General features: G+C 44.2%; 1 protein-coding gene across 2 annotated transcripts in view; it reads right to left on the minus strand.

Annotated features, from left to right (window-relative positions):
* Positions 1 to 290: 290 nt before the first annotated feature.
* The window catches only part of sema4gb (sema domain, immunoglobulin domain (Ig), transmembrane domain (TM) and short cytoplasmic domain, (semaphorin) 4Gb), a 36996-nt gene continuing 22872 nt past the window's right edge, over positions 291 to 14414 (minus strand). For both annotated transcript variants that reach the window (XM_069704664.1, XM_069704665.1), the window contains 7 exons: positions 11418 to 11593; positions 9306 to 9444; positions 8998 to 9220; positions 8326 to 8441; positions 8053 to 8207; positions 5707 to 5768; positions 291 to 5191 (listed from right to left, as the gene is read on the minus strand). In XM_069704664.1, coding sequence (XP_069560765.1) covers positions 4224 to 5191; positions 5707 to 5768; positions 8053 to 8207; positions 8326 to 8441; positions 8998 to 9220; positions 9306 to 9444; positions 11418 to 11593 — 1839 coding nt within the window. In that variant the 3' untranslated portion in view covers positions 291 to 4223. The remainder of the gene's footprint in view (positions 5192 to 5706; positions 5769 to 8052; positions 8208 to 8325; positions 8442 to 8997; positions 9221 to 9305; positions 9445 to 11417; positions 11594 to 14414) is intronic.

Here is a 14414-nt window from a genome sequence, read left to right on the forward strand (position 1 = left end):
TCACTATCTTACAAGAAGCAGGGATGTCACTTTTCTGAGAAGATCACATAGATATAAAGTTCAATTATCTACATACAAAGAAAAATGTAAAATCATACAGAACCAACTGGATGGGAAGCGTCACAGTTTACAGAAGGACACGACATGACTTTAAACAAACAACAGTGCAAAATGTGAGCTCTACTTTCTTATGGCCAACACAAACAGAAACGATGTCCTCCTTACGTAAACTGCAGGATGTAATTAGTGTGTTTCACTGTGGGTTTGTGTGCAGGTGAATGCAGCCGACGTGCAGTATGCAGTGTGTGTTGTAAACAGATTGTGTGAGAGTGAAGCAGCAGCAGCAGCCAAAGATTCAGACGAAGCTCCAAACATGTTCACGATTGTCCACAAATGAATTATGAACATGATTGCGGGAATGTTTGTGTAACACGTGGTTAGAAAACAGTAAGACGTTTGACGCTGCAAGCATTTCAAAAAAATTTCAAACTTGCAATGAAAAGTAAACTGATAAAAAAAGATTTCACACTTTACGACTTTCGATTTAAATAAAACACTTCAATGAATCACATCTATAAATTAAGCATCGGTTACGATTCCATACTGATGTTGATTAGCGTTAACCTCTTAGCATTTTAAGCACATTAAAATCTAGGGATGCAGAATAATGTTAAAGCTTACGGGAAAGGTGTGCGACAAAAACATCATGTAGGAATGTGAAGTGTGTTAAACTGCTGCAGAAAATCTCATCGTCGCTCCCATCCTCGCGTTTGCAAAAACACAAACTTGAGTGCTCTTTAAAAAAAAAAAACACACTCTCTAATTGATTAGGGGGCCATCGAGGCCATTTGTAAACTCAGCAGGGTCCTTGAGAGCGAGTGTGAATGTGAGCGGAGGGAGTAATAGATGATGCTGTCACGGAGAGGTGATGAGACGGGGAAATAAAAAAAGAGGCAGCGGCGAGGGAGAGCAAGAGGATCACCGAAAAGACTAAAAATATATCTTACAAAACGCTGAAAACATGCAAGGGCATACGAGCTTTTGGCAACATGTTCAGCTGTACCGTCATCTGTTGTCTGGCCAGCACACACAGGTCAGGCTGAACGCCCTCCGAGGTCAACCACAGCGGATGTTAAATGGTCCAGAGTGGGAAAAGTTTGGGCAGCAGTGTTGACCTCTTTGCTTAAATTCAGTTTTTCATCCACATGTTTTCCCCTAAAGCGTGAAAGATGTCCAAAACATATGTCAATTTAGTGGGATTTCCAAATGTGTAAAAAAAAAAAAAAAAAAAAAACCCACATCAACTGCACACAGAATATAAGAACGAAGGTACACAGTGAGGAATAGACCAATTAAAGACATTCATCTCACGTGCAAAAACTCATGGGACACGTGAGTTCGTGCACATGTGAAACATGTACTTAACACATTGGGGAAATAAAACTGGGATCAAATGTGGTTCGGTCGTGTGTAAAGGTGTTCATACACTCGTTCCAAAAGGCTGAAATGTCAGAGAGATGCTCTGAAATGTACTAACGTGGGTGAAGGGGATATTCATGCAGCCAGATAAGCACCCTGAATCATATTTTTATGGGCCTTTAATCACGCGTCTGCGCCGGGACATTTACCGGTCTGCATAGAGTGCACCGCCTATATAACACTCGGGGTGCTTTTACGACCGAAAACCTGCAAGTGCCGACTCTCCCTCGTCCCCCTTGCATCGTCATCTGCACGGCTAACCAGGACACGCGGGTCAAATGTCCTCCGCAGAGACGACAACGCTCCAACAACAAAGCGCCTGTCCTCTGTCGGTGGAGGTGAGCCAAACGCTGCTGTTACCGTCGGTGACGCTGTGACAGATGCACGCTTGCAAGTCACCGTAGGTGGGGTGGAGGTGTAGGAGGAGGGGAAGAGGGGGTGGAGGAGAAGGGAAAGGGGGGGGGGGCTTGCTGCTGCCGAGCCGCAAGAGCTGATTCAACACTTTGCAGGAAAGACGAGATTTTTATTTACCGCGTGCAGCGGCACATTTACAAACCACTCCCACATTCAATTTTTTTTTACTTCCCTCCGAGTCGTACGTGTGCCGTTTAATCATAAGCACCAAGGAAATACTGTAAGCGCTGCAGTTCTTGTTGTTTTGGCATCACACTGATGTCAGGTAAACACTGGTGGGGAGAGGGGTGGGGGGGTGGGGAGAGAGAGAAGGGGCTGCATGTGTGAAGGTCCTCGTCCACTATTGGACAAACCCTGCAGTGCCGTTTTAAGACCCTAAATGAAAACCATTGTTTTTTTCTTTGACACATTGCAATAGCCGGCATGAAACTATGAGCTGGAAGTCTTGACAGGAGAAAGCAAAATCTGCAACATGTAAAAATGTTAATCCAGAAATATAGACTTAGTGTAGGTACGATTTTGGGGCGTATAAATATAGAGCAACAAATTTCAGCTTTTTCTTGACAGTATCTCCTCCGTTAGTGTGTATTGTGGTTTCCTCTCATCCTGCTGAGCCCTGGCTGGCTCCTTTAATACGCCTCCTTTCATATTAATTTTATCTCTTTTCTCACAGATGCAAAAAAAAAAGAAAAAAGAAAGAAATACGGAAAGAAAGAAATTCAGTCCAAATTTGCTACAGGTGTCTTCATTGGCACAACACATTGCTACTAACAGCTGCAACAGTGATGTAATTATTGCTATTTACATGAGGGAAACGAAAAAGAAAGACAGAAAAAAAAAAGAGCGGTTCAAATAAATACGCCGAAATGTAGGATTTGTCTGAACGCCAGCGCTTCTCATGCACTCTTATCAAAGCTGGGCTGCTAACGTGATACTCCAAACCAGAAGCCTGTATTCCGCTTCTTGCAACGATTGCGCGGCTGACGACGGAGAACAGGAGCTGCGGTAATAATTGTTCTTTTGTCAAGCAAACATGTCAAAAATGGAACAGGACTGTGAAACGTGAGAAAGTACGACGGGCAATTTTCCTCTACTTTCTGACAATGATGAATCCAAAATATGATTCTGAAAATAATCATTAATTACAGCCCTGCAATGGATTTTCTGTGGATAGAAAGTGCTCAAAAAAACAGCGTAATCCTTTTCTGCTTCACTTCCACTTGTCGGTCCATATGCTCAGTATTTTGGAAGCGTGATCATTTTGTGAAAATACAGATAAATACACGGCTCCCGTTCAAGCTTGTTCAAAAAGATAAAATACCTGTACATGCTCTGAGATTACTGCATGTCCAGAAAAAGATTGGATGATTGGTATTATTACATTTAGAGGGTTGGCGTGGCTCCGAAATTGGACGATTAATACCTGCTGATTCATCCCGAAAGCATGAAGTGGTTTTTTTTGTTTGTTTTTTATTTGTTGTTCTGGACCGTGTGACACATTTGTGATCTTTGCCCTCCATCCTTTCTCTCCAGAACAAACAACAGTTTTAAATCGGCTACTTTTCACCATCAGAAGAGATTATTGTTCCGATTAGTCCGGTCCACAAATGCACTCACAACAGGAGCGACCGCGTGCAGACGTGAGGCCTGGACCACGCTGCCTGCCCGGCGTGGGCGCTGCCTCCGACCAGCTGCAGGTCATACCGTTGATTCAGCGAGTTTCTCTTTGATGGTGGCCCACCGGTACAGTATTTGTTAAGGTTCAACATATGATGAGCTGTAACCGAAAAGCAGGCACGTGGATTTTTTTTTGTTGACACACTGTGACAGAGGAGCGACACAGGCAGTGTGTCACGGGTCCTACGGTTAGCCGCGTAACGATGCACCGAAGATACAGTTCGGATGGAGTATCACTTTAACCTCAGCAGAGGTCTAATATTACGAAGACTTCTTGTCTGCCTCCACCTGATTGATTTTTTTTTCTTTACCCATTTTGTCACCCGTTTTGCCTTTTTGTGTCTACACTGAGGTAGCATCGCCAAGCTCCCTTCTCATCTGAAACCTATCCGTGCAAGTCTGTGGCCAAATCTTTCCACAGCTCCACTTTTTGAATAGCAAGTAAGTGTTGTCCATCATGAAAAGTGAAATCGCCGACCATTCGTCACGGGAGACACAAGAGGCTGCACACGACCTGCAGGTACACCGACCGACACCGGGTAAACAACAGCAGCGTTTTCATTACAACAGTCAGTCCTCCCCACAACTAACGGGTCACCGTCGGGGGTAAAAATAAATAACTGTGGGGACAAAGACGGAGAAGGGGAAACGTCCTAGATGGAGCTCTCGTCAGGATGCACGTCCAGCTGTGTGTGTTTCCTCTTCTCCAGGATCCTGTTGAGCTCCTCCGTGAAGGAGTGGTAGAGCGGCGACATGCCCTCGGGGTCGGCCTGCCGCAGCAGCACGTAGCTGTTCCCGTTCATCTTCCTCAGCACGCTGGGCAGAGTGGCTGACAGCCCGTTGGCGTAGTCCATGTTGGGAAGCGGAGGCGGCATGGGGAGGGGAGGAGCGGGGGGAGGCGTTTTGGCCGGGGACACCTGACCGTCGCCGGGAACTATCTGGAAGAAACCGTCGCCGAGGTCCCCGAAGGTCGGCACCGAGATGGAGCGCCGACCCTGCCGGCCGTTATATTGGCTGGAGATGGTTTTGAGTTCGAGATGGGAGCTCCTCTTCCTCTCGCTGCCCCCCAGGACCTGCAGGCCTTGCTGGGAGAACTTCCGGTCCTGAGAGGCCCGCCTGGTGCAGAAGCTCACGTAAAGCAGCACCACAGTCAACACCAAGCAAAGCCCTCCGAGGACGGCCACCAGAGAGATGTACACGGCCTCCATGTGCCTGTAGGTCTGGAACTCCGGCTCCGGAGGCCGCGGGGCCGGAGGCGAAGGAAGAGGCTGCTCTGTGGGGCTGCTGGTGGAGTAAACGGTCGGGCTAGAAGCTGTCGTGGGGTTGGTCGTGGCTTCGGGCTCCACGGGGAAGAACGGATCCGTGTGAACCCTCACCGTGTACAGATAAACCAGGACGGAGACGGAGTTCTCCACGGCGAAGCAGCGATACGAGCCGCTCTGAAGGGTGCGAGCTCCGATGATGAGGAGGCCATCGGTGCCGATGCGGTAGCCCGAATTGAGGCCGTATCCCTGGAGCTCCTTGCCGTTTAGCGTCCAGCGTGGACTCGCCAGGTTGGAGCGCAGCTCGCACTGGAGCAGCACGTCGTCGCCCGACATCACCGAACGCCTCCGGTGGACAACTGCGAAACAGAGCGAGAGGACAAGAGACGTGAAATGGAGCTGGAAAAGAAGACGGAGAGACGGCAAGAGATCAATGTAGAAGGAGATGTCAGGTCACCAAGGTAACGGTTTAAAAGCGCGGGTGAGCGACATGCATCGCTTTCCATCACATTTCATAAGCCTCTTTAAATGCAGTGAGCCCACCAGCGCAGCCGGCTCGACCGGCCGACCTCCAGCAGGAGAGTGACTGATTAAAAGGTGCAGGCTGGGACCTGGGGGATGGGTAAGGAACGTACACCTAATGAAATCCTTTAATAGATCCTAAAATGCCTGAGTTTTCAGGCAGAGAAAGACGAATATGTGTTGGACTCCTTTAACCCCTAAAATCTGGGTGAGCGAGAGAGAGAGAGAGTCTAATCCAGAGGGAACGATGGGAGGTAAAATAAAGTACGAAACTTTCTCAAAAAATGAACAGTGATGCTGTTATATAATGGGCTTGCAGCAGGTGCGTGTGTGCGTGCGTCAGAACACATACCGTTTCCTGAATTCTCCCTACAGCCTCGGATTCCTCTCATGATATCCTGGATGAGGTTTGACCTGAAACAATAATACAAAATTTAAAAAAATTTGCATTTAACGCTCATTAAACCAGGAAAAAAAACAGTGAGATTAAAACATTTTTCTGAGAGTGTTAGAGACAAAAAAAAAAAAAATAGGCAAACAGAATGTGGACGTGAACATTTCTACAATCAAGGTTCAAACCTAAGAGCTGCTTATAAAATAACTAAAAACAATTTAAAAGGATAACTTGAGACGCATCCAGACTGCAGGAAATAATCTGCAGTCAGATATGGAAACACAAAGTTTCTGCAGCAATCATTTCGCAATATTGGAGCTTCCTGCAGGCTGTAGGCGGAGAGAGCAGCATACATAAACGCTTTTTTACTGAGTTCAGAGGGGTGAGCCTTCATTCCCGTCTCTGTTTTCTAATGACTCGACTGTTGATTCTCTTTTATGGAAGGATTAGTACAACAGTGCGTGTGTGGTTGTTTTAGAAAATCAGCCGGTTTGTAAGTATTGTACACTATTAACCAGATTAACAGTAAAATGTTCCCCTCACGCTCGATTCTTTCTGCTGCTTCCTCCGAAATGTGATGCAAAACGGTAAAACAAACCCACAGGAGAGGCTGATGTGTCTGCTGCAGTAATGGAGATTAAGATGTCTGCTACTCACTCATGCAGAGTGAATGAAGAGAGGAGCAAACAGTCCCCGGTGCGGGAGGGAGGGTGTGTGTGTGTGTGTGTGTGTGTGTGTGTGTGTGTGTGTGTGTGTGTGTGTGTGTGTGTGTGTGTGTGTGTGTGTGTGTGTGTGTGTGTGTGTGTGTGTGTGTGTGTGTGTGTGTGTGTGTGTGTGTGTGTGTGTTTGTCTGTTCATGAGGGGTTTGCAGTCTGTGCCCGTTCATGTGCCTGAATCTCGCAGCACCTCCAGTGTCTTCAGAGAAACTTCTGCCACTGGATTTATTATTATTTATTGTGTTCTTCAGGTAACGCCTCAGTAAACCTCGGTTAAATGTAACAAAGTACAATTGTTTCAAGGTACATGACATTTACGCGAGTATTTCTATTTCGTGCTACTTTTACTCCACCACAGTTCAACTAACTGGTTATTTTAGACATTTTGATTTTACAGAGGAAATGTTGAAGTGGTTGCCTTCTTCTAGATGAACAAGGTACTCGACAGAATATTAGAATGAACTCAACGCCTCAAACAGCTATAAAACAGTGAAATCCTACTTTTATATGTTCATGCATCAACAATAGTAATCTATTCATAAAAAACTAAATGAGTACTTCCTCCTCCAGGGTCAGTAACAAACCGTTGGATGAAAGGTAATGTTTTATTTACTTTATAATTTAAACATTTTCTGGAAAGAACTGTTTTATTATTTGGTCCTGGTTAATGGGAAAATAATTATTTTCTCAATTTTAATAAAAATATACTAATTTGTGTATCTTTTAATATTTACTACTCTAGTTTTTTTTATATTAACATATTTAAATGGAATTCTTATAATCATACCAGTTGAAGACTCGTCTCTGTTTTCGTCTGTAATCGGTGCAACGTTATATAGATTTCTTGATAATTATTCAAAGTTCTGGATCTGTGAGTGTTTCAGTTTTCAACTCAACACAAATGCTGAAATCATATTCAAATGTTTATTTTGTGAGCAATCATTTGAAATTCAAACCTTCCTCATTACAGGAGGGACTCCTGCTGAGCTGAACAGAGCTGATGAGAGAAATCCAGGTCAACTACATTGTCTTAAACCTGCTTTCATAGAAATTCTGTTGGAGGGGTACGCAAGCTGTATTAATAATTCATTCGACTCTGGTGTTGCTGCTGAGCCCACAAGGAAGACATAAACATCAACCAGAAAGGTCATGAGTGCAAAAAATATACACCGTTTGTATGTTTGTTACTCATTTCAAGAGGGGAATGAGAACAAATTATCATTTTACCTAATTATCTTACAGTTTTTTAAAAACATGGACGGCTTGATATTGTGTTTTTGCCAGAAAATTGCAACATTTTTCAGAAACTGGAAATGGAGAAAAGCATAAAAGGCAGTTTAGGGAGGAGATGAAGTGGAGCTGAGTGAACAGGTGGAGCTGTGGACGAGGTTTAGAAAAAAGAAGTCTTGTGATTTGTGCAAGAGATTTATCTCTCTCGACAAGAGTCTGTTTGTTTTTCTGCCAAATCTCTGCAACCCCCTTTTACTTTCCGTATGCTCTTCTATAAAAACGCCGCGACTCTGTCTTGTGTGTTTATCTAATGCTGGAAAGAAGCATGTGTGTATTCGTTAAGTGTGCGTTCCATCACCTCTGTGCCCGGGAAGATATTTCCACGCACACTCTCCCATCCCAGCCGCAGAAGGGGTCTCTGGCGAACACGCAGTCGTAACAGGAAGTGTACCTCCGGCAGGTCGACATCGGCACCTGCACGACTCCGGAGTGGGAGCCGACGTAGATGCTCCTCTGTAACACCAAAGAGAAATGCCGAGTAAATATGAGAGCGATAGGCTGCATGTTTTCACCTGCCTTATTTAAAGCATAACCAGCTCATTCAACTCCTTATTCTGTCCATCGTACATACCACAGCCGAGGATACGACCATGCTCTCTATGGGCTGCGGTTTATCGAACATCTGCAGCTCTTCTATGATGTGCATTTCTCCGTCGACGTCCACAGCTCTGTGCAGCCATCCGTCATCTGCAAGAAAAGAAGACATACCTAAACTAAGACGGCGAACACGGTATGAGCATGTGGGTTAAACTGGCCTGTACGTGATTTAACTAAGTAAAAAGAAAACGTTCTGTTAGTACGATGCAATACTCAAAGACGTCACCAGATGGCGCGTAGATGCACAGAATTAATCCTTCAGTCAAAGCTGTAGCAAACTAAAGTTTTCTGCCTCCTTGTTTCTACATTCAGGTGAGTTAATATTCCTCAAAATGACACACGTTGTACCCCAGAGAAAGTGCAGTAAATCGTTACGCATAACGTGCGGTGTTTTGTGTTAAGTAATTCTGATGTAATGTGTAAAAGTAGATGTAGACTATAAAAAAAAGTAGACTAAGATACGCTACTGGACCCGTTTTTAGTACAACATGCTAAACTTATCATCTCGGAACAACTGCAGACTGTTATTGATCAATAATGAAGCTCTATACGAAGGTTCAGATACTCCAGACAGTTCTTTAGTTGAATCCATTGATAGTTTTTTTTTTTTTGGTGGTTTCATGGCAATTTGATGACAGAAACTCACCAGTTCCCAAAAACAGAACGGTGTAAACGTTCCCGTCCAGCGCCAGCTCCCTGTGCACCGCGATCTTCACGTAGTTGACGCTCCTCTTGAACATGAGCGGACGCACGCCCATCGGGTGCACCTGGTTGGCCATCAGCGGGTGCCTCCTGGCGAACGTGAGCACGTTGTCGGGGAGGTCTCGGGAGGAGTTGATGGCCCGGGATCTGTGCGCGTCTGTTATACACTGGAGAGAAAGCCAAAACGATGACACGGAGGAAGAATCCAAATCTCTAACGACGGTGGAGAGACAGTTGACAGATGAAACGTACAGATCCAGGTCTCGGCTCTGGAACCTTCCCCGTGTACTCCCTCCACTTTGAGTCCTGCACCTCCATGTACGGTCCCTCGAAGACCTTCTGGACATCTGATAAGGCGTACTGGCAGATAGCAGATGCTTTGATATTCTTCCTGAAAGACAATCCCCCGACCCCGTCAAGGGGACAACACGCAAGATTAATGATTCAAAGTTGAATAAACACTGAGTGAGCGCTTATTATCTGGGGAGCAACTGCCACCCGAGATCGAATTTCAGAGCTGTCACAGATCATCAGCGGCCTCCGACAGGCGGAAACGGGAGCTCGGCTACTGAGAGCTGATCTCTGAAAACGGTGGGTGTCTCTGGTGGTAAAGGTTTTTTTTTTTTTCTTTTTGACGCTCACATTTTTCTCTTGGATCTTATCAATTTATCCTGAGTGGGCATGTTGGGAGTGATGTCACTGACAGGTGTGTAATTTTCCCTCTTTATCTCTGGTAGCGACACCCACCGTCCACTCCGGCAGGAAGTATTTGTTTTCAACACAACACTTATAGCACTAAAATACCCACTCCTCTCCCCGTGAGTCATTAACAAAACAAAAAAACTGTGGAGCACCTGTGAAAGAAAGATTTTGTCCGCCAGCATGAGTCGGTCGCCGCAAACCAGGTGAAACTGAATCTTAAGCCCTGAAGGTGAGATCAGTAATGGGGGGAAAATGTCGACGTCACATTCTTGAGTCCATTGTGTGACCGCATCGGTCTTCAAAAGCATTCGAGAGAAAAATGAGAACGACGTGAAACCAGAATCTGTCTTTTAAAATCAGGTGAGCAGTATCGCTCAGGGGCCTTACTCACTCTTAAACACTTGAGTCAAACACAGTGGGATGACTACTGCTCACACAGGTGTGCTTTTAAAAGAAAGAGAAAAGGGAGAAGAAAGAGAAGAAGAAGGGGAGAAGAAAAAAAGAAAAGAAGAAAGAGAAGAAAGGGAGAAAAAAAAGATGAAGACAAAAAGATGAAGGAGAAGAAGAAAACTACAGCAGCTGCAGTGAATGAGAGGACAGATAGTTTGATCACATCAACAAGAGGAAGTCTGGCAGTGAAAAAAAAAAAGAAGAAGAAAATAGGTTGGAAGGAAGAGAGAAATAGATGATATTAATGTCCCGTTACAATGCTATCCCCTCCATCAAAACCTAAAAACCCTTGGGACAGTTTTATGCAGCATGACTCTGCATATCAGCATAAACACACTCTCTCATCACTGCCAGATTTTCCACTGGCGGTCGTTGTCCTCTGACACGGTCACATCAGCGCCGACTGCAGCTCGGCTGCTTCTCTTCTCACAACTGCTCTCCCAGGGGTTGATATAATGCCCTTCTTTCCTTATCGGTTAATCTGTTGAACATTTTTACAATCAAATCGTTTCCTCTATAAAATATCAGGAAATGGAGAAAAGAGCCTCGTGGGATATTTTCAAATGTAAAACCCAAAAGATGTTCCCCACAATACCGAAAAGCTAAAACAGGAAACTGTTTAGCATTTTTACTTAATTTAGTGAATGACTTTAATGATTAACGTTGCTGATGAATTCTCTGTTGGTTGACTAATCTATTCATTGAATAATTGTTTTGGCAAGGACCTGAAAAATCCAATTCATCCTCCAAATATAACGGATTCATGTCAAAAAACAATCACAGATTCTCATTATATTTTTTATTATTTTGTGTCATTGTTGTCTCTTAAAAGAGGAGATAAACCCCATATTTAGTGGGATAATTAGGTTTCTCAATGGAATGTCACATTTTTCTTTGTGCAACGTTAAAACACCATATTTTCTTTTATCTTTACTTCAATCCAAAATGTTGGTTTTTTTTAGGTTTTCCGGGGAGAAACTTTTAACATGACAATAACCCCGGTGCACGAAGCCAGGTCAGAAAGTAACAATTTTCCCAGTTTGATGTGAAAGAACTTCACTGCTCAGAAGCTTTTAATGCTAAGCTAAGCTAGCGGTTGCTTCATATTACGATGCATCTTGGCAAGAAAGTCGGCCAAACTATTTATTTTAAAGGTAAAAAAAAAACCAAAAACCGACATGTCAGTCGGGTGAATGAAGGGGAACCTCTTACCATTCCAGACCAAAGACACCGTAAAAAATGCTGCTGTGGGCGTCTCGCCCCTGCAGGACGAAGACATCGCGCAGGATGTTGAGGTGCAGCTCGTACTCTGGGACCGAACACACCATCCTGGCCTTCAGGAAGGTGGTCCACTTCCTCTGCAGGGTCCTCTGGCCGCCCCAGTCGTTCTGCAGGCGGAGGAGACAACGTACGAACGAGCTGATAAGATGGGATCGACGATTAGATAAAGTCACTCACAAACAACCTCTCTCACACGCATCGCTCGTCTGTGATCGTATTAACTGTGACACGGTGACACAACCGATGCACATGCATGTATTTTACAATGTACACGCGATTATGCGCATATAAAGGAAGGGGGAAGGAGGAAGTGAGGAGACGTAAACAGCGGCGTGTTCTGGCTGCTTTCGCACATTTGCTCTAATTGCATTTGAGGAGAGGTGGGAGGCAGCGAGTGGAGTAATTTAGCTCAACTCATTTAGATGTGAAATTAAAAAAAAAAAAAGATACGAGAGAGAGATGGAGACTACTTTTCTCTTTGTTTGTACAAATCACAGCGCCTCATCTTTCTTTGTTTATGTCTTTGGGGTGCATCTGTCGTTCATCGACACGCTCTGCCCGCCTCGGCCGCCCACACATTAAGGCGAAGTGGCTGAAATCTAAATAAGACATATCTGAAACATCAGGAGCACTTTTGTCAATAATACTAACTCAATTTATGGTCGAAGAAGAAGAATAACGGAGAAGGGAAAAGACAAAATGCATCCACTCTTTTCAGTTTCCTTTCCCAGACAAAAATCTCTGGAGAGTGAAGAGAGAGTTGGCAGAGAGGTTAGTAAACGAAAGTTAAGATGGATGCCACTGAGAAAACAACATAAGCCTCTCCTGTGGAGATGATACCGGGTATTTTACAGTGGAAAGAGCTGAAGGGATGCACTGATGGATTACAATCAACGTCAGTCAGAGCACAGTCGGGGTCACCGGGCTGTCAGGAGGTAAATTCAAGGGAATATGAGTCAAGAATCCGAGCAGAGATGTGCCCGTGGGGAAATTAACCCTCGATGAGATGACGCAAACTGTGTGGCGTTTTTTTCTAAAGAAGAGCAGAGTCTTTGTCTCTTTCCTATCTATATGTAGATGAAACACCAAAAGTGGCCAGAGGAGCACTGATTTCATTTTCTATGTCACGGAAAAGCCCTTGTTTTCATGTCATCACGTCCTCTTCTCTCTGTGAAAAATAGGTCACGATTGGCAAGGAAGTGGGACCAGACCCGGCCCGGAAAGTGAAAAAGCACCAGAGGACGACTGGTTAGGCAGCTCGAAAATGGCAAGTCTTCAGTGGATTTCAGTCTAGAGGCTACTGCCAGGGCCGTCGCTATCTGCGGATCCGCCCATCTGGCTGCCACGGGGCCGAGCGGGGGACCGCCTCCGACATCTGTAGGCGCTGCAGTTTGGCCTAGTTCAGACTGAGTTATTACACTTTGGACAGCTCTGACACCTCCACAGCTCCGACAAAGAGAGAGAGAGAGAGAGGAAGAGGAAGAGAGGAGTCCAGACCTTATTTCTAGAAATGACTTCTCTTGGATGCAAAAAGAATCAAGAGATTGAAAAATGTTTTCGTATAGGAGTTTAAAAAAAAGTGTCTGAAAGATTTTGAGAAAACTACGTGTCAAGAAATGATCTCCCTGCAGTTGTATTATAAGTGATAAGAGACAACAACAAAAATTGCATTAATATATTGAAATGTGCAAGAACCTAAAGAAGATGGCATCCCAGTGGATGATGTGGAGGAATGCAACAAAAGTCCCAAGAATTATTTTACTAAAAATAAACCAAGCGTAAATAACATTTGTTCGTGAATAATTTAAGTGATTCCAGAGAGAAACAGAAGACATTTACCCCCTTTAAAAAAAAAAAATTAAAAAAACCACTTCTTGGTTTGAATGCACTCTTAATACGAAGCAAGGAAGAGTTGTTGCTGCTGCTGCAATAGTTGCAGCGATATTGCTATCTTACCATGTTTTACACTGTCTGAATGAGGGTTTGTGTTTTTAAATTCTATTTCTGAGTGCGTCAGCGCCATTCAAACAGCAACCAGTGTTCAGGTTAGAGAGTGTTAAGGAGTTAAAGTCTGCGTGCGATCTCTTAAAGTTAACAAACTGCAGCTGTGTCTGTTTTCTACCTCTGAGGAGGTTTTGAGCGCACACTGCATTCACGTAAATGTCAACAAAGATTTTAGGTTGGACTTTAAACCATTAAACACGGAGGATAGGCAAAGTTAGAGCTGATTCCTGTGACAGATAAATCCATAAAAATCCCCGTCAGAGTGCGACCAGGGAGAAAGAAGTAAAACTAAAAAACAAAGCCAAGCGAATAGCACGGAAACAACATGGATGCAAAAACCGTATGTAGCGAGTCCCTGGTTTGATACTCGGCTGTTTTGGACCTATATCGCATGTGACGCCGTCTTACCCCACATCTCCTGTCTGTCTACACAACACTATCGCAATAAAGGTAAAACAAAACGCTGAATGTTGTCAATCTTCTCCGAGAGTTGTATCCATCCCAGATGCACAGTTAAAGCGGTTATAAAACAGGCAGCAGAATTTTCCACGTGATGAAGCTGAAGCATTAATTAGGCCAAAATATATTTTAAAAATCGCCCCCCGATGTCGAGAGAAAAGAAATCAACTCTTCTTTCTGGATGTTACTTTTCACCTTCCTTCACAGAGACTGTGATACCGCTCACCAGGAGCCAAATATCACGCAAAAAAAGCTTACAGGCTTTCTCCTAAAATGGCCCGGCACGTCTGAATAAAAGCAGAATGAGGAGTCATAAATATACTCCCATTCCTGAATGATAAAAAAACACACAAAAAACATCAATTGAATGGATGGATGACAAAGGAGCTGTAAAGTAATAATAAGTAATAAATCTCTCGAAAGTTTTGATTTTATTATTTTGAGATGGTATGAAACAGAAAAGCA

This window comes from Brachyistius frenatus, unplaced genomic scaffold (assembly GCF_029030835.1).
Source record: "Brachyistius frenatus isolate BFR_SWC_R1_liver_20210118 unplaced genomic scaffold, ASM2903083v1 Contig_51, whole genome shotgun sequence".
NCBI lineage: Eukaryota > Metazoa > Chordata > Actinopteri > Embiotocidae > Brachyistius > Brachyistius frenatus.